This window comes from Apteryx mantelli, chromosome 1 (genome assembly GCF_036417845.1).
Source record: "Apteryx mantelli isolate bAptMan1 chromosome 1, bAptMan1.hap1, whole genome shotgun sequence".
In the NCBI taxonomy this organism is placed as follows: Eukaryota; Metazoa; Chordata; class Aves; order Apterygiformes; family Apterygidae; genus Apteryx; species Apteryx mantelli.
The window spans coordinates 145607936-145633139 of record NC_089978.1 but is presented as its reverse complement, the minus strand read 5'-3'; the positions used below and the strand labels follow the sequence as shown (position 1 = coordinate 145633139).

Below are 25204 nucleotides of genomic sequence, written 5' to 3'. Positions count from 1 at the left end.
TGTCTTATGCAACAGCCTTCCCAGAAAGATGAAACCAACTGTGTCTTGTTAAAGAGGAGGGTGCAGGGTACAGCAGGTGGCGAATCCCTTCCCAACCTTCACAGGCAGCTTCCCCAAGCTCCTGATCTGAACTTTCAGATGTGGGTCCTTGTCAAGTTATTGTGGTGGGTTCCTGAACAAAAGAGCCAGGATAATACTTTTCCTTTGAAACGTGCATGATCAACAAATGAAACTGTGGTTTTCGCTTAAGAAGTGACTATGTAGCATTATATGTTGAATGTGAGAGCTTTAAAACACAACAAACTTTAATGATCTCCAAGGGTTACTCAGAGTACGTTTTCAGCTCATCTAAAGCTGCTAGTTGATTTGAGTTGTGATACCTGTTACGGCTGGTCGAATCCAGAGTATAGCTATTGTGAATAACGGATCTGTCCTCTCACAAATCAACTTCAGATTTTGACATTTCTTCAGTGAGTTATTTCTTCCACAGGGTGGCTGGGACTAATGAGAGTTAATAAGAGGAGATATTTCAGAGAGAAGTTTTCCTGGCTGGGTAAACATAGCGTGTAATCTTAGAGATATATTAGCCTATTTTGAAGACAGAGCGATTCCCATGTGGTGGAAGTGGTTTGGTTAGCTAGAAATCATTTCATATTTTTTATTCATGGAAAAATCTTGTCTTCAAACCAAAGTTTGTTGTTTGATTGTTGTAGCGTGGGCGTAGAGTACTTTTATTTGGCTCAGCTTGCACTTATGTTGAGCTTAGCTAGTGAAACGTCTTTATGGAAATGTGTGGCGCCTAGGTGTTTACCTCCAAACACCTGTTTCAGATCCCTCCTTCAGTTGTAATTTGAAAGGAGCCTTGTGATGCCATTGAAGTCTGTCATCATAAACTGTCTCCCAGCTATCCTTTCTGTTCATGAGAGATCTAACTCTAAATTTTCTTGAAACACAGGACCCTGTTTCTTGCTAAATATGGTTGTCCAGACTGGGGTGTTTTTAATATTGGAGGATATTTGGGATTCATTTATAATGCTTCTTGGCTTGGCATCTTCATACATCTTGGATGAGTTCATCAGCAGTAAGATAATCTGTGCACTCCAGCTCTGGAGCATACAGCATCTGTTCTTGTTACAGAGCAGCCTCAAAGGCAGGGTGGCAGAGCAGTCGAAAATCACGATTTGCAATCCAAAATACACGACTCTGGCTTAAAGAACACTGCTTCTGTTCCTCTTTCGCTTCATTTTTTTGTTCTGGGTTCTTTAATGCTCATATTTTCAAGATTTTTATCCATCCATATGAGTTATAAACATCTTGATTTTATTAATAAAAGCTGTGCTTTTTCAGGTAAGCATAGGATTCCAGGAGTGAGGCATTGAAGTCAAAAATATTAGTAATTAGTAATAATGTTGCTGTCACTGGAGAAATTGCAACTTAAATGTGAGGGGAAAGTTGGTTGTTATAGTTGGATTAAATGATTCTCAAGTATAACATAAACGGAGGCAAGCCACACATGAGATTTGAGACTGTTTAGTTAACTTTTTTCCCCTCTTATTCTTGGCACCTGCATGTGAATTAAATGTATTCTTCCAGCTTTTAAAATTAATAGCCTATCAAGATAAGAAAATTCCCTCCTGTTCATCTTTCAATCAGGCAGTGGGGTCAGAATCTCTTTTGTGTTTGTAACTTGAATTATTTCCACGGATGAGGGAGGTGTGGAACTGCTCTCATCAGGGAGGCTCTTCAGAGAGGGATGAGATGAGCATTTGTGGAGATGGGCAGCTTTGGTGTGCGTGGGGCTGCTTTTGCCCCGGTCAGGTTCGCACGGTAGCACAGCTCACCTGCTTGCTCCTGCCCGAGCCAGTCCAGCTCCATGCCTCACTGAAAATGGCGTTTCTGACCCGTTTTTGTCCTATGAATAATCGAGTGTTCCCGGGGGGCTGGATGAAGGAGTCCAGATCGTGGGCCACCCCTGGGTGTCTGTGTTTGGGTGTATTTGACCCTGGTGGACTGGGGCAGGGACCACCATCCAGTGCTCTACTCTGGTGGCTGTTGCCCGTCAGGCGGAGGTTGGTGAGCAGCAGCATCTAAAGTCAATAGGTCTGTCCATCTTGTCGGACATATTAGCCCCCGGAGAGGAAATTAACTAATGAAGGGAATAAATGAGCCACTAGCCATTGCAGACAGGAGCCTGACCATGTGGGAATGATCTTGTTGTCTGGGATTTCTGTGCTGGGCACATCGCTGTCCTTGTGGTGGAGCTCTCCAGGCTCAGCTTAGAGGAAAGGCTGCTCCTCATGGGCTTTGATGTGTTAATTCCCTGGAGGAGCTGCTTTCTGCCTGGGAGGAGTGCCTCTTCACAGCTTCTCTTCCCACCTCTCCCACCCTGGTGCCACGTTCTCCTCCGTCTTTGGTTGGAGGAGGAGATCTGCCTCCGTGTAACCTCTCCGTGCAGCGGCTGGTGCGGAGGAGCCCTGGTGGCACCACGCCGAGCCGCCAGGGCCATCATGCTGAGCCTCAGCTCTGTGCCACAGTCACTCATGTCCTTAAATGCATGAAGATAATTATGACCGAGATGGAGTGTAGCTGGGACATTCACGGCCACTGTGTCTGGCTAAATAAGGTAAGAATATCCGTGCTCATTCCAGCTCTTGCATTTATCCATGTGACAAGCCGTGGCTGGGTAGCACTGCTTGGGAATAAGCATTTCATCTTTCCGTTGTATCAGATACCAGCTGAGCTGCTGTTGAAGAAACTGAATATTTCGAAATGGTTTCACTTTTCCCTATTCAACTGTGTTACTGTATTCAGCTGTGTTACTTATGTTTAGAAAATGTTTCAGGTGAATTCCTCAGAGTGAAGGTCTGTTTTGAGCTGGTTTTTGGGGGGGAATTCACTTGTATTTTAGCAAAGCCTTTAAGATGTAACATGGGGTTTTGAGTGTTTTTTTTTTTTCCTGCTCATTCTTTAAGAACTATTCTGTAAACTTAAAAAAAAAAAAAAGGCTCGGCAGTGGATCTGCGTGCCTGCTGACATAGCTTATGGAGCAGGCTGAAACATCAGAGCGATGGACAGGGAAGCATGAAAGGCAGGAGATGCAGGGCTGTGCAGGCAGCAGTGGACTTCCCTGCAAACTGCCTACACCCTGCTCTTGTCATTCTGTCAGCATGAATTTGGGGTGGAATTAATAGACACGAAGGGCAAAGTCATCACCGTTCTGTGTGGCAGGGAAACTGGTGGTGAGCAGTTTGTTTGGAGGACCTCGCGGATCTGCCCGTGACCCACCAAGTGATTTTGAGGTAGCTGAGGCTCGAGAAGCCCCCTTGTGGGGGACTTCCTAGAACAGAGTGAGCAATAGCTGTGCTCAGCTAGTGTAGGTAATGTGTATTAGAGTGATTTGAACGACTTAAGCATGTTAATGAGGTCTAATTTCACTCCAGATGGTCCGGAAGGAGATGTCTGGGACAGCCCAACTGTTGACTGTGCTGTAGTGGTCCAAACAGTCAGTGCAATCTCTCACACAAAGAACAGAGCAAAAATAATGCTGGGGAGTGGTGGTACCTTTTATATAAATCAGCTCACCTCTTCAGCAAGAACGGTGTGATTTGTTCTGCTTCTTTTGTCTCAAAAGCAGAAGAGAAAATGAAGAATAATGAGGGTATCAGCTACAGTCGGCTAAAGAGGAGTTTTATTTTTGAAAGGAAATTTCAGTGCTTGAGGGGAAACAATAAAATGTTTTCTGAGTAGGTTAAAAACAGCAGCTATTAGAAACTTCTCTGTGGTTTAGAAGGCTGAATAAGTTCTAGAGAAAATGGATTAAAAGACAAAGGGCAGGCGAACTGAAAGTTTTGTGATGCATCTGCTTATTACAGGAATAATTCCCGTTAGGGCAGTATGGATTTTTACTTACATGACTGCAGACAAAGCTTACACACATATTTAACAGATTAGTAATGGATTGATCCTGCAGAGTTTTAAGTGCACTGGATCTGATTTTATAAGGCATTTTAAGTAAATGCTTAACTTCAAACTTCTGAGAAGCTTTAGTGGCATCGTGACAACTGTTCTTTTGTTTATAGGATTAAGATCAGCGTTGGTAAATCTGCTTTCTCTCTTCCCATCCAGTGTTTTGCAGCTAATCCCTAAATTAAAAACACATGCAAAGTCTAACAGCTTAATTCAAGATAAATTTTAAGTTATTGATGAAAAAGAGCCTTCTATGAAAGATGGAAAAGCTTGCATTTCACAGCTGGTAAATGGTGTTAATCCTGTTTAGACTTGGATGGTACAAATTTGGTCCAGACCTACCAAATGCCCCAAATACTCTTGCAGTTGCTGTTGAATCAAATATTTATTTTTCTTTTTTTTTTTTTAAACAGAGCCTTTGCTCTGCACTGAGCAATAGTCGCCAGGCTCTGTCCCAGAGGAGGCTGTGAGCCTCCAAGTGCAGAGAAACCCTTCCTCTCTCTTTCAAAACTCCCTGCAGCCCTTTCCTCCACTGTTTCTTGCTCCTGCTACACCATTGCCCAATGCAGCTGTGCCTTTCCCTTTTTCCTGGAAGGAAAAATGTGCCTGGTGTCAACTTTTTTGCTTTCGGGGAGAGGACAGAGCAGAGGAGACCTGCTGGAAGGTGTTGCATGGCTGTTGCCCACCAGTCCCCATCTCTGGACTGCTGTGGGAAGCACCAGTGTTGCTGCTCTCTGAAATAGGTGCTGTGGTCACTGTAACCAAAGTCAATGACTTTCTGCCTTTTCATACCTAAAATGTATTCTGACATTGCAGAGTTAATCCCAGGTATTATGCAGAAGATACGATGTTTCAGACAAAAAGCAAACTGCTGTTGAGTTGTACACCAAGTTTTGCTGTTTTCAGTAAATTACAGGAGGTCTGTTTTATGCAGATTTTATAAAATGTTCCTGGCCACTGCTGGTAAAACTAAATAAATTTGGATATTATTTGGTGTTGTGGGAGAATAATCGTTACTCCAGTTCTGCTTATGATTCTCATCATTTCCTCTCTATTTCTCATGGTAATATGCACATAAGGGCTGAACTCTCACTCTCTAAACACTTCTATTTTAAAACCCAGTATGAATTGCTGAGCAAAACAGGATTTTTTTTTGAGGAATGTGAAGAGAATTTAACAACAAAGGTGTCTTAGAAAGATGTTATGCACAATGACTAACACTGCTTTAACACCTCATTAATTTTCATGGCATTGGGAAGACTTTTTCATTGTAGTGTAAAATAAATACTTAGAGCCTTGAATTTTTTTCATGCAGTCTTTGGTGTCTGATTACGCTGACTAGAGATAGCAAGAGGTTCAGTGGTTAGGGCACAGATGTGTTGTTTGGGAGGCTGGGAATAAAGTTTGTGCTTTGACAAGGACTTCCATGTGAGCGCCCGCAAGAGAGTCTTTGCACCTTGGTCGCCTATCTATAATGGGGGCTAAATATCACTTTCCAACATCAGAGCCACACACTTTAATGATAAACGTGCTATATATTACAAAATACAGACTCTATAATAATGGGGACCAAATAAGCACCTAAGATATACAGGATTGTAAATGAGGAAGGAACTACAGAATAACAAGAAGTATGCAAAAACCTGCTGTTTGCACTATCTGTGCAAGTCAAGTTGCATAATTTAAAGGATAAACTGTTAGCTTAGCAGCTAACAAGCTTATTTCAGAAACTCCTGGACTTGTTTCACCTAAATTAAAACTGTTACAAAACTGAAGATCTCATTGATCTCAAATGAAAATCCTGTATCATGAGCCTAAATTCTGGTAGAGGCTGGGGAAAACAGTGCAAACTCAGAAGTTTAGAGTACTTTTGCTTTGGTACTGAGATGCCAGATGGTCAGAGGGCCTGGTAACTTACTGCTAAATAATTTGGATATAAGATACCCTGAATTCCAAATTTTGAAAGGTATTATTATGGTATGAGATGTTGATACAAATTACTAGGGTGCATACTTTCCTAGCCCTGCTGTAGCTCCTGGTGATTTGAGGAAAGATGTTGTCAAAGTTATGCATGTAGATGCTTGGGAGATATTTCTACCTCTGCACACTGATTTAAAAGCTGCCAGGATACAGCCTGATTTCTTGAGGAGAGTGCTAAGGTGAGGTCAAACACTTTGTACCCTCTCCTGTTTGCTTTGCCTCTAATCTTTAACTAATGCTTGGTGGTTGTTGCCCCCCCAAATTCAAACAAAGGCATTTCTCACACCACCCAACCTCAGGCATGTAGCGTAAAAAAGGTATTTTTGCTGGCTCATCTGAAGCATCCTCGGTAATCAGGGGAGACAACCTGCTTGGAAAGGAGATTTAAAGCAGAAACCTGAGGTTTCCAGCTCATGAGTGAGGATGGCCTCTCACGGCTGGGTTGCTCTGCTGATGCATACGGGTATGAAAGTCAGTGGCCCGGTTTCTTGCCATTAAATATTCAGAGGGAAATCAAGGCCTCTCGAAGCCAGGAGGAGTCTCTATGCTCAGTGCACTGGATTTTAGTCCAGATTCTCAAACTTCTCTGATTTATGTAATCATGGCAAGAATAATTTTTTTTCTGGACTGAGATTTGATTGTGGCTTACATTACAAAGTGCTTGGAGACAACTTTGTATATGGATAGAGTAGAAATTCTTCTCCCTGCTTCAGAGCATTGAAATTAGTATGAAGAAAGGAAGTTGCTGATTCCTCTGGACTCTTGGATAGTATTAACATGTATTTTTGTTTCTCTTTAGCCTAAAGCAGCTTTATAAAGAGATCTGTTTAGAATGCAGATCTTCACACATACGCAGTAAAATGTACCTGATGTAAAAGGATGTCTCTTACTGTGTGTTTAAAAAAATTGTTTGACTTACAAGAAGCATAATGCGCATTATGTGGATTGTGAGTTGATTTTTTTCAGTTGCTGAATGTATCGGGATATTTGTCTCTTTGCAAGTATGGCTTAGCATGGTACAGCATGGAGCACAAATTTTGTTAATGAAATGCCAAATGCGCAGTAAGAGAATCTGCGGAACTGGGTCACCAGAAGGCTCTTCCCTTCCCATCTTTAAGCCCCTGAACAATTCTTGCTCTGAACTGTGATCCTGTGTCCTTTGTTGACAGTTTATTTTGTTTGTAACCCTTTGGGGGGCTGGAAAATATAATAAATCTGTTCTTAAACTGTGCAGATGAGTAATACTCTATAAGTGTGTTCATAACATTGACTGAAATGTAAAAATTGTTCTTCTTAATGGCAGCATCATGAGTTGAAAGTCAGATCTGTGTACGTTTAGGTTCTTTTACATGTCGCGATACGTTTTCAGAGTGTGTTTTTACCAATTATGTTCTGCCTTTAAGAAAATTTTAGTTACTTTCTGTGTATTAGTTTACTGAAGGAAACTGCCATTCTAAGTAAATACATGATAATGTCATATTAGTAAGTTAAATTAGTAATATTAGCAGCAGTGCTTCTGAGACATTTTTATGTTGCTCAGTGGTTTTCAGCCTGTGGTTTTGCAGACCTTTGATAGTGCACAGACTAAGAAAAGCAAGCCTGTTGTCAGGAGGCTTAAATTCTCCATACCGTAGTGTTCCACTTGAAAATGTTGTGGGTCTACAAATCAGAATAGGTTATTACGACAGAATTGTTTAATATTATTATTCTCAGCTGTATTAATGTAATGTATGTATTTGTGCCATAGCTAATTACATATGACTGTTACTTGAAGCTGGTGAACTTTACAGCACAGAAAGCTTTGCATCTCAGATCCTTGGACAGCGTTAGTCAGCATAGTCCTTTTGACTTAGATTGACCCTGCCATTGGGATATGTCTGGCTCATAAATACTGTATTTTAAATGTCCTTATTGCAATGATTCATGTTACTGTGTTTGACTAATTTCTGGCGTAGAATGGTTTTAAAGCTGTACTGAAGGATGATGCTTATCATATGGTAACTGACAGACACAATATTTGATATCTCTTTCAGACTAATGGACACATATCTGGTAATGGAGATGTGTATCAAGAAAGGCTGGCACGTTTGGAAAATGATAAGGAATCTCTTGTTCTGCAAGTGAGTCATCACCTAAATTATTTTCTTCTGTTCTTGCATTAATAAGACTTTTTTGTATTATATGATTAAACCTCTGAGGATTTATTTGCAGCTGTGCCATCTCACACAGTGACTGGAAGTGTTGCTGATGTCTGGGGGTTAACCCAGATTACGGATAGGTGTGGATTCAGATTGCAGTAAAAGTCGAAGTGCCTTCCTCTCTGTGTGTCTGGTCTTCTTTCTGAATCTTGTTAGCCACGCTGGTCTGCAAGGCCATCATCTTCTTGCTTTCCTATATATCCTTAAGACCATCTTTTTCCCTGACTCTTAACATACTGTCCACATGAGGTGACAGATGTCCTGTCCTTACGCCTACCAGAATCCCCCCCATGGCCACCAACCACCAGGCACGTGCCACGCCCTGGAGGGGAACGAAGGCGATGAAAGCTGTGGGACTGGCTGACGGGCAGGAGGGGACGAACCCCTCCGAGGTCCCGCTCTGAGCCTGGACTGTGCTGTAGCTCACCCCAGCCGCCCTTGCCAGTTGGCTTCTCCTGCCATCAGGTGTCTGGATCACCTGGCAGCCCTCTGTCTGCTCTGCACAAGAGGCTGCATGTCACCTCACGTGGACCTGGCCTGAGGGCTGCCTGTGATGGTGCAAGGCTCTGCTCCAGCTGACTCAGCCTCGCTCCCAGCAGGAGTGCTCACTCCCTCCAAAGAACCTATTTAAAAAACAAAATTTTATTCAGAAAAAGCTAAATGGGAACCAGTCTGCAGTCTTGAAGGTGTTGTCTTTGTCGTTCTTGCCTTGCCTCAGTTGGTGTGCATTAACCTCCTTTGTTTTTATCCTTCGGAAAAGGAGAAGCTGTACAGTGTGATACACTGTATGCAGTCACTCAGAATAACTGGCATTTGGTGAGGTTTAACTATTCAATTTTAAGGTAGAAGCTAGTAGTCTTTAGTCAATGCACTGTCACAGCCAACGGCATCTTTAATTTTAATGTGTTACAAAATACTGACATAGCATGCTTTTGGTGAGGAGGCAGTAGCAGGTGTGCTGCTTACAGTTTGGCGGTAAAATGCAACAGCGACTTCCATGTGAAAACTCCCAGGATAGGTCTGGAGGGGAGATGCAAAATTGCAGTGTGTCTGCCAGAAGTTTAACCGAAATTCCAGTAAGTGTGAGGGGAAAGTTTTCCCTCCTCTTCTGTCGGCTTCACCATGCACTGTGTCCACTGCAGCACCCTGCTGTGTGCCATCCTTATGTTGTTGTATTTCCTCTGGGGCCAAACCAGCATTATTATTAATATATATGGTCATTGAGGTGATACAACCTGTATAGGTGCAAGGTACTTACGTGCATTCCTTTATCTCCACTCTACAGGTAAGTGTGCTTACTGACCAGGTAGAGGCCCAGGGAGAAAAGATTCGGGATTTGGAGTTCTGTCTAGAGGAACACAGGGAGAAGCTGAACGCCACGGAGGAAATGCTGCAGCAGGTATTGCAGAGAAGCACTTTTGTCTCTGTCTGTCTTTTGTTCTGTCTTAATGAATTGCATTTTGCTTCAGTAAGAGCAGTGTGCATCAGTTCAAGATGTTTTATCCCTTGATGTCACTTAACTAAGTGATAATTCTCTTGCCTCTGTTCCTACTATATTTGTTTTAAGATCTTTGTACTTAGTAATGTCAACATTGCTTTACACTACAGGAATCCAGTCCTGCTCTCCTTTGAGCCTTTCCCCACTGAACTTCAAAGAGGTTTGGATTAAAGCCTCTGGCAGGATGGGTGGATTCCCCTCAAAGCTCCTTGCTGCCCAGAGCAACTGTGATGACAGACAAGTTTTTTTCTAGTCTTGGGAGCCAACCAGCGATAGTGCCCCCACGATTTTAGGTGCATCCTAGGTGCCTTGAGTCTATCAGATGGGCTAAGTACTGTGTCCCAGGACTCTGTATCATGGAAGGATAAATATGATAGTTTGTGCTATCAAAGAGGCTTCTAGCTGTAGAAATATATTACCTATTTCCATGGATTATCTTAGTGCTAAGTGTAGAATTCTTTTCCCTTGGATGAATAATTCTGTTCTTTTCCTCTTTATCTTAAATCAGGAGCTTTTGAGCAGAACGTCCCTTGAAACTCAGAAACTGGATCTTATGGCAGAGATTTCCAATCTGAAGTTAAAGCTTACGTCTGTAGAGAAGGACAGATTGGACTATGAGGATAGATTCAGGGACACAGAGGTGAGTAAAAAAAAAACAATTGAATAGGTTGTAAGAGCTTTGTATGGCTTCACATTATCTGAAAATTTCCTGGAATTTTATTTTTTCAGGCAAGGGGAGGAATTCATCTTTAATGTTAAGACATTTATTTTTTAAAGTAAAAACAGTGCCATCTTTTCCTTGGTAAATGCTAGTTTTACGAAGAAAAATTTCCAAAAAGTAATTTTAATTCTTGTCATCAGATTTCAGGGCTGGGGGGCCAGCAGATGCTCTGCTCAGACTCGCTTCAGCCAGGCAGTGTTCAGGGCCAGGCAGAATTGCAGCCTGTTGCTGCTGTACTGTGCAACACTGTCCTGGGGCCTTTGAGCTCTGTGCACCTTGGATTTGTTGGATTTTTCTTTGCAGCAGAACCTTTTTTTAATGTTTGAAGCCAGAATGCATCACAGCAGTGCAGATGGGCAAACCCAGTTTTGCCAGGAGACCCCGAGACCCAGATTGTGCTTCGTTGCAAGGGTGGCATCCCCCCATATCAGAAATACCTTGGCATCTGCCTAGGGAGCAGAGGAAAATTTCCAATTCCGACTTCGTCAATGAGCTGAAATGTCTGATGTTCAGACTGTGCATGTTCCAGATGTCCTTCATTTCTGGAAGGGAAGAAACCATAATGTCATCACAGGAGACAACTCTTGCCTCATTCATTTTAATCAGTGGTTTTTCAAATTCCTTACTTTTTTCTGCATATTTTCCAGTGAAGTGTAGTTCCTTCACTTGTATTGTAAGTGTAAGTGGAAAAAGTTAGGCTTGCTTCTGAATTGCTTTTTTTTGGGCCTGTTTCAAGTAATTCACAGACCAAAGGAGGTCCACAGGTTGAAAACTAGTGACTTTAATCATGTTCTGATTTGAAAGGTGATGATCATTTACATAGAGAAGGCGGCACCTTTTTTTAAAATGTAGAACGTCTAGCTACCATGAAGCCAGTAGGCAGAATTTATGTAGAGTTCCATTACCTTTTCCTCTAGTTTTTACAAATTTTTATATGGAAAAATCACAGAATTACCCTAAAAGCATCTGACTCTGCAGTCCAGACAAGCGCTATACATAGCAATGCTGGAGAAATTGGCAGAAGGAAAGGTGGAGGGAATTCCTGAAATTTTTTTGGTTCCATAGGAGGTCGGTTAAGAATTGGCTGCTCTCTGAACTCCCATGAGGTCTAATTGCCCACACAGAACTTAGTTTTCCATAAATTCTAATGTACAACAGAGAAATCTCTTCACCTATGTGCTGACACCCATCGTAAGTGGTCTGAATGATAGATAAATGAATTGACACCAGCAGTAAATAACATTGAGGGGAAGCAAGATTTGGTCCAAATGACTACAGTGAACTGGTGTTTTTAGAAATGGATTCTACTGCATGTTCATTTATAAACACCCTGTGGTTTCTTGTGCTCACCAAAACAGGCAACAAAAGTGTTTGAGCCTTGGGTGATTCGCTTCATCCCCTTTTATCCTTCTTTTTTTTTTTTTGATGTGATTCTTTCCTGATCTTTCCTGTAATTCCCCCCTCTTTCATTTCCCCCTGCACTGCAGTCGCTCCATAACTTAATAGCGCAGCTCAGGAGACAGCGAATGTGGATGTGGGCCTAGCTCTGTTCCAGGAAAGAGGTTGCAATATGGGGATCGCATCATGCACTGCAACTTTGTAGGCTCTCTGCAGGAGGCTTTCCTGCATGGTAGCTATCAATTCTCTTTGAAATACCTTGAAATATGCTTAACGCCTTTGATAAAGATAAGCTCATCTAAATTACGTTTAAATGTAGTTGTTATAATTAGGGGTCAGGTAGACTTTTTGCTGGAAAATTATGCCAGAACTAACGTATTACTAGAATGTGTTCCTCCCCTCCCTTTAAAAACCAAAATGGTGTAGTTTAGTGTCACAGAAATGGTTATGTTGTTACTTCTGTGTTTAAACACTTTTTAGCTGTAAAAGACTTAGGCTTAGACACTCAAAGGAATAATATGTCTTAATTTCCATTTTGTCCAATGGAGAATGGATGGCTAATTAGCTGTAAGGCTCTCAGCTGTGTGAGATTACATGTGAAACCTCTGACCAGTATTTTGGAGGTAGCATTTATTCAGGGGCTACCATCTCCTACAGAATTATCATTCAGATTCAGTTTTTCATACTATCTGGTTTTGCTTATGTCTGTTGCTACCGCTCCACCTTCCAGCTGGGTAAGTTCCTCATATTCACCGCTCTTTCTCTGAACAGAGGCCTCAGTGGTAAGCTTTTTTTCTTTTGTGCTCCAGGACTTTCCTGTCTAGATGCTCGCAACTACGCAGCTTTTTCAAAGCTAATTGCATAATTAATTGAGATTTGTAGTTGATCTGTTCTTTAAATCCTTCCAGTCTTGCCACTTTCCCAGCAGGCAACACCATTATTTTCCTTAAGGAGCATGGGTGGTCTGAGTTGGGCTGAGCTTACGTAAGAAAATATCGTACTAGGGAGTTTATTTAGGGAGGAGTCCATAACCAGAAAAGGTCTTTGAAACAGCAGCCAGAGGTTAAACTGGTTCGTTCAAGGGGAGTTCTTTGTAGTTTAAACACCACCAGGCTCCTCTGCACAGATGAATTTCTGAGTGGAGCAAAACCATGAATGTAATTTGTGTTTCCAGTGCCAGTAAGGATTCCTACCGTCCCCAGCTTAAAGTTATCATTGCTGTCTTGTGCCTCTCTAGCCCTCCAATGAAGAGTGCAAGTAAAACAAGTTGGGAAGTAAAAGGCTTTGGGGAAATAGGAATCTGTACAACTTAGCCCTGTCAGGGCCAGTGCAAAGAGGAACTGTTGAGTGTTTGTGTGGAGAGACCTGAGACAGACTCAGAAGAGTTCGACTTAATGGTCCTTTCCTGTTTTGCAGGTTTTTAGGACGGGGAATAAGCCCAAGGCAGGTATTTTAACCCATTTATGGGTGTCCAAAGAGGAACCATTAAATGCAGGTAGAGCAGATGCTGTGCAGTGGACCACCATGTGGATGGCTGTTTCCCTGCTAGTTCATCAAAGTCAGCCAGTGCAGTCAGTGGCTTTTTGGTCTGATCAGAAATCCTGATTAACCTTCTGATGCCCTGAGTGCCACAGGGACATAAGCGCCTCAGACATGACGTTGGTCCCCAAAAGCCTTCAGGTCATAAGCAGTTATAATTATTGGCCCCTTCAAGTTTCAAAGAAAGTCGTGACCTCCTTGCTCTGGTTTCTGCAGGAAGAGGCAAGCATGGCCCTTGCTGTGAAAGGTTGTGATCAAAACCAGTTGAGTGGAGAAGTAGTGGGATAAAAGGGTAAATGCTTCAGAGCAACAAGCAGTGAAGTGAAATGCACTTGGAGGATTAGGATTTCCTAGGGAACCTCTGTGCCTCTGACAATCTCGGCCTCAGGTGGCTTGCACAAAGTTAAATAGCAAGTCAGCGGCAGGGAAGATGGGGCTTTTGGGGTCTTTTCTTTTTCCTCTGCTCATTTATGCAAGGTCTGACCATCCTTTTTGTACTAAGGAGGATCTCTGTATGAAACCTGATGAACGTACTCCTCTGCCTTGAAAAACTGAGAATGTGATTTACATTAATTGTATTATACATAACTGAAGACACCAGATAATGTTGCACTTGCAGGAGAATAATTGAAAATATTTTTAGGTCAAGGCATGCTCTAAGGACTCTTCTTTACTTCTATTTAGCCCTTGAACAAGCTGTACAGTATTTTTGATGATCAATTATCAATGTTAAATGAGCCAGTTATGCATGAGGCTCTTAAAAATATAAACAGAATTTAGTTTCTGCTCTAAGATCATAGAGAACAGCTTCAGCAATTATTGGTACATAGACTATTTTGACAATGGGTCATGCCAAAGCAAAGATAATGGCAGCAGGAGAGAAAAGCCCAAAACAAATCAATCATCATCATGTCAAAGCTAACCATCAGCCCTAGGAACATAGATTTGTTAGAGATCTTTAACAATTCTTGTTGGAAAGGAACAGCTCAACTACTATAATGAGACAGACTGTCATCTGTATATTTGGAGTGATGAGCTGTGTAAAGATCAAACATTGAAGAATCAGTGAGGAACTGCAAGTATATCCAAATCAGAAAGTTGTACGTTAGCAGTAGTAATTATTAATAGCCTTAAAATATTATACCTTTTATTTCTGGTAACTGAGCTTGGATTTTCAGCCACTCTGACACACATTTACTGCTTTAATCAATTTAAAAATAAAAACTGCAATTTCCTACTGCCTTCATTTGGGTCAGAATCCTAGATTTCAAGCTCTGGAGAACTGTTTGTGACTCATTATTGAAATTCACTTTTTAAAATGATCTGCAGCTTTCTTAAGTGACTGGTTATTGCCATCACAGAAATTCCTATGTCTGCTTGCTTTATGTCTGTACGCACAGAAACCATAAAATATTTATTACATTTGCTTTAAGTGGGTGTGCTGAAGGGGTCTGCTATCTCAGAGACATACTCATCTGTTGCCCCGCAGAACAGAGGTGAGGGCTGCAGGCTGCTCATTTCAGCCAGAAGGCAGTAAGTTATGGAGACAGCAGGACAGGGACTTGCTGAGGCTGAAGGCAACTTGATTTTCCATATTCCCGTTGTTGTTGCATCTCTATTTAGGGAAACTCAGTCCAGCCCTTTCCTGCAAAGACCCTGATCCTAGCAGTGACATGCTGTTTCATGCTATAGTTGTGAAGCCACAAAACTTCTGGATATTAGGAGCTCAGTTCCTACTGAACAGGAGGGTGGCTTTGTTCAGGTGAAGCAAGGCAAAGATGACTGTATCTCCTGAGACTAAACCCAATCATGGACCTCATTTAATTGCTGGTATCAGCAATGTTCTGTCCCTAAACTACAATCAATTCTGTTATGGAATAATGAAAGGTGGCAGACTTTACACAGCCTTCACTTATGTCCTTGTCCACCCAGCACTCATGCTCACATCTCTCTTCTTGGTAAGATTTGCACTGTCCTATGCTATAAAGATCATGGTAGCTTTCCACCCTGTGTCTGAGCACTTTGGATCTATTGCTAAAGAAATACAGATATTGCTATGTTGTCATCAGATTCATTAAGCACATACAACAATAATCAGAAGTTTCCAAGGTGTGGGAAGACGTGGAATGGGGCTGGAAGGCAGGCGTTTCCAGGGACCCATAAGTACACTTTAAATGCCAGCTCGTGGCTTGTTCCAGTGCTCACGGCTGTTAGCTTGATGTACAGCCTTGGCTGACATGGGTGCAGTTTGCCTTACCATATCTGCAGGCCAGCAAACGCAAGTGCCATAGTAGTAGTGTAAAAGGTGTTATGCTGCAATTTGAGTCCTCTTCTGTTTTCCAGGGTGCACAAAGAGCTCATCTGCTCTTTTGAAGAGTTTTCCAGTGACGCAGTATGACAGTAGCTGCTTAGGAATGCTTTTTTTTATTATTACTATCTTTTTCCTCACCCAAATGTAGCACTGATCTGGCATCCATGCATAAGCTAAAGGTTAGCAAGCTACATGTGACAGAGGAGCTTGCTGGGGCGTCTTTCAGACTTGTGAGAAGGCCGCTGCTTTCTGGTTAGTGTGTTCCCCTGCTGAGCAGGAAGATTGTTTCCCAGAGCTGTGGTTCGTTATCTTTTGTATGGAGAGACATGCTTTCCAGTAATGAGGAGCAGTAAAAGCCTCCACATATGTATAGTCCTCCTTTCTTTCCCAGGGCAGGCTACTTCTTTTGCTGTTTTCCTGTATTTATAGCTTTATTTAGTACCTGTTTTAGAGCTTTTTTTCACCATGATGCTGGAAGAAGTGCCCTTTTTACTACTTTAATGCTGAATTCTGGACCAAGGCTTGGCAACCCAGTTAGGATGCTTGTCTGGAAGGATGAGTCGTTTTGTGGGCAAGTCTGGCCTGGGACTGCAGAGTGTGTTTGCTGTCCTGGGCTGTCCCACAGGCTTCCTGCAGGTCTGGAGCTGCCACTTAGCATCCTGTTTCCCCATCTGGTGAGTGGGGATGTTTGGAAAAGGAATACCTTGGTGGGGCACAGTCAAACTCGGGGTTCATTTGTCCCCTGCAGGAGGGGGGCTGTACGGCTGGTGGCATGCAGGGCTACCTTCATAACCTGGCAGCTCTCTACAGGAGGATGTCCAGGAGGTTGAGCCGTTTTCCTGAAGAAGCCAGGTCCAAACTGGTGGCGGCTCTGAGTTTCTTCCGAAGCAGAGTGAATTCCCAAAGCCCAGTTGTAGTGGCAGTCAGTGTGGCCTTTGATGCTTAAACACATATGCTGATGCTTGTTGATGCTTGACTTAACTTTGAATTTGGGTGGTGTGTTTGTGTGCACAGAGCCCCTTTCACTGTTGTGGTTTTATTCTCCCACTGAGGTATGCCTGGTCAGCTATCGCTCTGCCTTGTTTTTTGAATTTCTCTGTTTCTGGTCTTGTTCTTCCCTTCGCTCAGGATTTGATCCAGGAAATAAATGAATTGCGATTAAGAGTGGGAGAAATGGACAATGAAAGACTCCAGTACGAGAAAAAACTTAAAACTACCAAAGTAAGTGAGGTTAAGGGGGAGAAGCAGAGATGGGTATGAGTTGTGGGTTTTCAAATTTCATTCTCTTTTCCCCTGTCCTTACTATACCCTGCAAAGCCCCGAGCAACCTCAGGCCCAGGGATTTCATGGCACTCACTTAACAACAACAACAAAACCCAGAAAGGGGTTATTTCCAAATTTCGTGGCATGGTTTTCAGATCTAAACACTGTTTATGAGGGATCAACATACCAGGTAGTAGCCATTAGCAGTAAATATATCATCTGTTTAGATCCTTGTTTCACTTACATTTCAGTGAACACCAGTTGCAGTACATAAGGTGTGTGCCATGGGTGAGATCAAAGCTGAGCATTTATTTTCTCCTAAATGTGCTGAAAATCAGCCACTCTATTCTGGAGAAAAAGCATTCACCTAAGAAATTATAGCGTTCTGTTTCTGTAAGTGTCTAACTTCTCTTTGCCATTTAGCCTGTCTCTTTTCTATCTTTAGTTTTCTCTCACTCCTCTGTCTCTGTTACCAGTCTTTAATGGCCAAACTTTCTAGCATGAAAATCAAAGTGGGTCAGATGCAGTATGAAAAGCAGCGGATGGAGCAAAAATGCCAGATGCTAAAGGTGTAGTAGTTTAATTTGGCCTGTTTTGAAACCTTCATGTTCCACCACTTTCCAGTCTGTCTTGCATCTCGCTGTCATTCTGTGTTGTGCATTAATTGCTGTGCGGTGCTATGCAGTGCTCCCTTTCTTGTTAGATGTAGAAGACTCATGTTCTTCCTTCTAAATAGCTTTCATACTGGATGGAAGAGGATTTTAGTGTTGTGAACTTCGCACTGGTTACTCATAACTGAATTAGACTTAGGTTAAAATTTTTCCTCTTCCACTGCCCCTTCTCTAGCTTACATCCATTTTTCAAAACTAAACTTTTCTAACCATCTTAGAGAAAATTTATTCATGAAAACTAACTAGGAAACAATGATTCCTTTACAGACTCCTCTCCCCACAAGTGTAAATTTACATAACATGTTTTTAATTCAGGACAGAAAATACACAACATCAACAACTGCGTGCAACTGCAGTTGTCCATGGGTATACTGACAGCTTTTCAAGTGACCGAGAGAGGGTCTCGTTTTGGAGAAGCACAGGTCGTACACTGTCAGAAATCCCAGCAAAGTCAATACCAGTTTGGAGCACTGGAGGATTGTACTATAAAGCCTCTGTTCTGGAAGAAGCTTTGATTTCTTGAGAATTTCAAGATTGTGTTTTTATTTATTGATTTATTTTTTAAAGATGCCTTAGAGCAAAGAGGAACTGATTTCAGAAAATCCTGTAGTTTGGGCCATAGTTTGGATCACAGATATCACTTCCATGCATACTTGTGATCGATCTTTTGGGGGAAGCTCAGGAACACACTTAAGCCACAGTATTGTAGTTTGAATTATGTCTTTTAGGATTTAATACTTCAATTAGAAGCTATAAAGGTCAAAATTATGAGTTTTGCTTTGTTTTATTTTGTTTTATTTTGTTTTGTTTATAAACTGAACAAATTAAAATTTCAACAGAGTACATTTGCACTGAGGTCACATCTTGCCAGTGCTGTTGTGTAAGATCCCAGACATTGAAGAAACATATTACTAACTGGGTAGGATTTGACTGAAATTTTAAAGAGCTAAATGCATGAATCAGTGCCAGTCACTTGCTAGTGCAGATGGTTAGAGCTAAGTCAAAATTTGACAGCATTTTTCATATACACCCCAACTCCCCCAAACACCTTCTGTGTTCCTCCCACAAATCTCAGTGCTAAGCTTCCTTCCCTAACGCGTGATCAGCAAACCCAAATTGTCGCAGAGGTACCACATTTTCACCTGAATTGCTTTCAGAGCGTGTTTATGTGCTTGATGGTGTTGTGACTGATTTTTCTTTCATAGTAAGCAGTGGTCATTTCAGAAATTGTCCTCAGCCTGTTGTAAGTGCAGTTTGGTAACTGTCCAGCTGTGAACATGCAGATGCTCTACAGGTGTCAAAGTTCATGAGATCCTCATACAGATGTCAGTGTTCGTAAGCTGTAGCATTCAGCCTCATCACCCATAGTTCTTCTGTCTGTGCAAGGTTAAATAAATAAGAAAACTGCATTTTTGGCTTTACTCTTTCTTTTTTAAATTCAGATGTAAAATCTCCATTGAATTATACACGAGACTGAAACTTTGGGAGCGAGGGCACCCTCAGCCAGTGTAAATTGTTCCTTATTGTCGGGGGCCCTTGATCTTTCCCACTGCTGAGGATCTGTCCTCAGCGCTTCCTAGAAAGGAATTTTGAAAACCTCTCAAATACACATGGAGACTGTCAATAATTGATTCTGTATCTGTTACAGGATGAACTAGCAGCTTTGAAAGAGAAACTGGAGCAGAAGGAAGCTGAGGTAAAAAGGTTACAAGACAAATTGGTTTGCAGAATGAAAGGAGAAGGAGTTGAGATACTGGACAGAGGTAAGAACAAGGGAGGCTCTCTCTTAGGGCTATGCAGAGGCATCATGTAGTTCTCTGTCACCTAATCTGAATCTGATGTTTCTGTGAATTGTTGTACAGGAAATTTAAAACCTCAATTTCCATGTACATTTTGTCTTCATGTTTACTTCTAAAATATTTTGTGAGTATTCACAATGCAACTGCTGAAGCTACCCTTAGAGTAGGTTCTTGATCAACCTGAAGCTAGCTGGTAATCCCTAGTTAGCCCTTCACATGTTTTGTATGCCTCAAAAGATGCAGTTTATACTGATTTAAACCAGTTCCCCCAAAAGATTATATTGAGAGAGGAACTTCCTGTGTAGGTATCTGTGCTGGGCTTTGCTTATACACTTCTCCCTGTTAAGGAAGGGAAAAAACCATATTGCGTACCAAAGTGTGATCTGTGCCAGCAAACCTTCAGCGTGGACCGGCCCTAAGTGGGTGAAATTGAGGATTGGTTCTTATTTGTGCACCAGGGGGGTCTGAATCCTAATTAAACTTTTGAATGAGCACAGAAGTTTTATGTCAGATGCTTTTTTTTATTTGCTTGCAAAGAAGAAACAAAAGCAGAAACTTAGATTTGGACTTTTTTTTTTTTTTAATAAATTTTTAAGACTCCCCAAAATTTTTCACAGACTTTTTTGACCTGAAATTTCATTTCTGAACCTGTCTTACTGGGAGTTTTCACTGATCATGGATGGTGCTTTTAAAATTTGCTTTTTAGAAATGTAAAGCCCCAAGAGGTTAACTAGTCTGTTTCCCAGACCTGGGGCAGAGACCACAGTGTGTAGCTTGTCAGATTTTATTCAGTAAAAATACCTGTTCTAAATAGCTTTATATAAGACCACTAGAAGTGACCACAGTGAACTGTGATTCCTTTTTTAGAATGTGTAAAGGTGAACAAGGTCTGGGTTTGGTGCATTTGTTTGCTGCTTATTCTGGGCTTTCCTTCCTGGGGGCTGCTGAGTATGCTGAGCTCCTCCTGCCTTTTGGTACTCAGCTTTGGTTTAGTTTTCGGTATAGCTCAGGAGGGTCTTCTGTTGATGGACATCCTCTGCCATGATGAACCATGATTTTGCTGCCTTGGAGCAATATTAAGTAATGCTATTTGCAGATAACACAGATTCTTTGCCCCATTAGATGAACTGTGATTTCTGAACAAATATTTGTACATTGTAAACTAGCTGGGTTTTTTGCCTAGTATTAGCTTAAGGAGTAATTTATTGGCATAAGGCACCTTTGAGACCTTGTAAGTGAAAACATATAGGTAAAAAAAAATCCTTGAAACAGGTAATTGTGTAGGAGAACAGTGAGATTATTTGTTTCCTTAGGAACATTAGCAACAGGGGAGTGCAGGTTAAAACTGTGGACTGCTTGCTTCTGCAATAATATGTGAGAAATAGTTTGCTCCTTAAGTAGCAGTATTATGTTAAAAGTTATTTATTGCCATAACCTTTATGCTAATTTCAAATCCAATGGATTTTCCTGCACAGATGAAAATTGTAAAAAGAAGCTCAAAGATAAAAGTAAGGTTTCTGGTGTCTTTCCACAAGCATTTGTATTTCAGAAGTGCTTTCCAGTGCAGCTTTCTGCATGTGTTTATAAAACTGCTTTAACAAACACTTGTTAGGTTGCATCATCTATAACCCTTAATTACACTCACAGTAAAATTTGAGAATAAAGCTGGATATGTCACACCTTGAAATACAAAGTTGTCTGAATAAAAGCTACTAGACAAAGAAAGATCTGGTCTTGTGGAGACTACCAAAGTTTCTTTTCAAAGCTGAGTACATAGATTTTTCTCCTTAAGATGCACATGCAAATAAAACAGTTGTCTTTCAATAAAATGCAGTCACAATCCAGAACGCCAGATTTTCCATTAGCATAACTCCATCAAAATCATTGGAGCTGTATCAGTTGGGATTTTAGCCAAGTATGTCTAAATGTGATTAATCTAGAAAGTCAGCCAGGCAGCTTGTTTTGTTCTTGCATTTCATTAAGGAGGAAAATGTTCTCCCCACTGTGGGTTTTGTTTTAAGAAGAATTTTAGGAGATTAAAGCAAAGTTAAATGCTTGCTTGCCTGTGGGTTTGGCCACCTCCCTATATTTGTAATGGAATTTAAAGTTTACTTCATTTATGCAAGGTAGATTTCTTACAAAAATGAAGATTATTTCCCTTCTCTTTAAAATTATCTAGTCCAAAACACCTCCAAAATGAAACCTCTTAGATGGTTAGAACATAAATGTTCCAAGTGTTGTACTGCTTCGTAAGTAAGGGTTATAGCTGAAGCACAGAGCACTGATCTCCGTACTAGGGACCTTTTTCAAACCTGAATTACGACATATATTCTAGCATGACTGCTCGTCACAGCAAATACCTGTATCATTCCATTGTGCTGTCCTCATGCCTACATCCATTCTGAGTTATCACTAAGCACCACCGCACAATGCTTTTCCATCATGTCCATTAATCCTATTGCTTTGTATGGTGGGGTTTTGAGATGCTGTTTGGGGTGCCTGGTGACTGTTGCACTGAAAACGTGTTTTATTGCACTCCAATTATAGTATTTTATATTTTGGAGCTCTTGTTTTATAATTATTTGTTTATTTAAAAGACAGAGATAATGCAGGTCAAGCAGTAGTTTTACTGTTGACTTTTCAGTTTTCCTGTGGTTTGGGGAGGGGTATTTCCTAAATGTGGTCACTTCCTTGATAAAAATGTCAGAAAAAAGGTTTTCTTCTTTGTATTTCAGTCTAAAATAGAAATTAAGTGGTTTGTGGTTTGTCTTTTAATTTGTAAATTTACCTTCAGAAATTATTGTGTTCATTTTTGTTTTTCTTATTTCCTTATACTGTCTCATTTAAATTGACTGTGGAAACTGTATTGTGTGTTTTTAGATATAGAGGTACAGAAAATGAAGAAGGCGGTTGAATCTCTAATGGCAGCAAATGAAGAGAAGGTAGCAAAATCATTATTTTTTCAGTAATCATTCATCAGATTGAGTTTAATCTCTTAGAATATCTGCAAACATGGATTTGTCACAATTCACTACAAAAGCAAATTTGTAAGAGTCAAGGATGCACTGTAGTCAAAAGAAGCACTGCAGTGCCTTTATAAGGGATGTAATTAGGCATTTATGAGCTTTGCCTTGTGTACGCAGAGTCCTTACACAACAGTGTCATTAAATTCAGTGGGACTGCAACTTGCAGTATACTCTCCAAATGTAAAGAGCTCCACATAAGTCCCATGAGATACCACAGACCACATTTCCAACAGGGCTTTCTGTAAAGTAGGCCTTGTTTTCACATGTGGTTTTGTGCATTCATATGCATGTGCATGTTGCCAGATGTTTTCTTTTGATCACCAAAGTCCCTAATCCTTTGATTACTTCTTTCTTTGTACGTGGCAATATTTATTACACTCTAGCTTTGACTTAGCTGAAATCCACTTTCAAGTCTGGGACAATTCTGGTGATTAAACAATTGGTAGTTTTTGCTAAATATAAGTTCTGGATATTTCAAAGCTTCTCAAAGTTCTGGGTCTTGTCCTATCCCCATTTCCATTACTTTTAGTTTAATAGCCAGTTAAAGTGAAGAATATCTACTATTTGTATTTCTTATTTTTGATTTATCATAGGAAAAACACAAACGTAGCTTCCCTTTATTTTAGGATCGGAAGATAGAAGAGCTTCGGCAATCTCTAAATCGGTACAAAAAAGTTCAAGACATGGTGATATTGGCTCAAGGTAAAAAAGGTATTATGCAATTTTGAAGATTTTAAACTCTACTCCCATTTCAGCTGTAGGTGCATGTTACTCTATCTCTGTAGGTGGTAGAGTTATATTGACTCTCAGAGTTACTATCTTTGGAGGTATCTCTCAGGTAGAGTTAAGGCCAATTCTTCAGCTGGTATGAATTGGCACATTTCCTTTCCTTAGTAAATTGTAATTTCCAGGGCAGTTGCATTGATTTATCTCAGTTGGATGTTGTCCCATTTACTACCTGGTAGTAGTAACTACTATTGTCACATTGCTTTTTTTTCCCCCGCTGTAAAATTACTTTGCATATGATAAAGTCTTAACACCTTTCAGTTGTCTCCTGAAATACCTTTCTGGGCTAGAAGCTACATTACCTTCTAAAAATCACCATTCCCCTCTCTTACTTGTATTCCTTGGGAGGGTTTGGTAGCTGGGCAAAACAGCTGCTGAGCATGTGGGTTCCCATGAGCTGAACTGGCACTGCCCCAGCAGTTGTGCACAGTGCGACAGCAAAGCCTGAGAGCTGCAGAAATGTCTGTAGCGAAGTGAGTGTGTTGCCTGGACTGTTGCTGACATGTAACATAACCATCACAAGGCACCACACGCAGCAGCTATGGCATAGCTCTCCTTCCTTACTGCAGCAGGAGGCCAAGCTGTCTTTTCCTGATCATTCCTGCCAGTCTCTCTTCGTGCGAAAAAAGCCTTCTCTCCCACCAGATAATGGACTTAATCATGTGGTTCAAATGGTATATATTATATGTACCATAACATATAATGATACGTTTCATGTGTTCGATGACTGTTGGAGTGTTCCAGTTCCAGGAACTTTTGATCCCTGAAGATGATAGATGTTGATGATGGTAGTCATCAGTCTGACACAATTGCATTGAGTTCCTTCCTTCTCTTTCTCCTTTTTTCCTTAAAAGAAAAGCAAAAGAATCACATGTAGAGCATCACACTGAGATGGTTCTGGGTTTCCAAATGAACACACTCAGATGTTAGAAAATGAGCATCGACCTTTACAGCTATAATCCATCCTCCTGCCCTGTATGCATTACAGCACCTAAGGTGTTTTTTCCCCCCACATCATCCTGCTCTTTTAGCGCTTGAGTTGCATTTTGTAGGTCATTGTTCTCTAGAAGACCTGTGTTCAAGAAATTTCAGACGTTAGCATTTTGCTAGTGAGAGGTCTGCCTCGCATTTTCTGATACAGAATATGTGCAACTTAGATGTCCGTGCAGAGCAGTGTTGTATTAGCTTGTTTTGGAAACCTCCTTTGTCGCTGAGTCCTCTGAAGGCCACAGAAGGCCAACCCAGCCTTCCACAGACCTTGAATTAACCTAAGTTTATTGCATGATCTTTTTTAGGATAGACGACAAGGGCTAGTGGGTTTTATTAGTGGTGCAGAGGTTAGAGTGGATGACCTTCCTAAGGGTGCTAAGAGGGGGATGTGGGAGCCTCCAGGGATCCCTTCAAAGAGTGAAGATTGTCAGTAGCCAGAAATTGGTGAGGAGGCAAAATATCTAATTTATTTTGGTGGAGGAGTATTCAAATGTTTGAGCTCTTAAGTCCTGCTGCATGGGGCCAAGGCAGCAAAGGGGAGGGGAGAGTCACGTCCGATCGTGCTGCTGGGTTTGGGAATGAGACACAGGAGAGAAGAGAGAGTCTTTGTGCCCTTCTTTGCCTCCCCCAGCTCAGTTTTGTTTGCTCCAGAGCCTGCTGTGAGCCTGTGCGCTCCCATGTCCTGGGAGGAGACCCCCGGCTGTTAGGAAGAGAGCAGGTGAACTTGTGTAGACAATCCTATGGACTTCCTCAGCAGAAGCAGCCAGGTTCCCGGGGGGCCGCAGAGAGTCCCAGACCCAGGCTTTTGGGAGGTCAGCCCTAGTGGAGGGACAGTGATCAGGGTGGGAAGACACTGATGGATGTGGCTGAGGGCACTGGCTGATTTGCAAGGCCGTGGGAAAGCCCATGGCTGCAATCTCCAGCTGTCCGCCCCGATCCCCTGATGAGCCCTGCACCTCCAAAGTGGGCACAGCTCATCTGCTCAGAAACCACCTTTGGAGCTACCACAACTGTCAGTCTGGGTTCGCGAACATAAACCCAAACTGGAGTTGGTGTGC

At 41.6% G+C, this 25204-nt stretch overlaps 1 protein-coding gene across 12 annotated transcripts in view; it reads left to right on the top strand.

The window, feature by feature from the left end:
• The window catches only part of PPFIBP1 (PPFIA binding protein 1), a 125182-nt gene that overhangs the window by 72800 nt on the left and 27178 nt on the right, over positions 1–25204 (top strand). For 5 of the 12 annotated variants that reach the window (XM_067305732.1, XM_067305739.1, XM_067305747.1 and 2 more), the window contains 8 exons: positions 7980–8066; positions 9430–9543; positions 10151–10282; positions 16740–16832; positions 19194–19308; positions 20820–20852; positions 22225–22286; positions 22997–23081. In XM_067305732.1, coding sequence (XP_067161833.1) covers positions 7980–8066; positions 9430–9543; positions 10151–10282; positions 16740–16832; positions 19194–19308; positions 20820–20852; positions 22225–22286; positions 22997–23081 — 721 coding nt within the window. The remainder of the gene's footprint in view (positions 1–7979; positions 8067–9429; positions 9544–10150; positions 10283–16739; positions 16833–19193; positions 19309–20819; positions 20853–22224; positions 22287–22996; positions 23082–25204) is intronic. The other 7 variants (XM_067305791.1, XM_067305765.1, XM_067305769.1 and 4 more) reach the window with 5 other exon arrangements.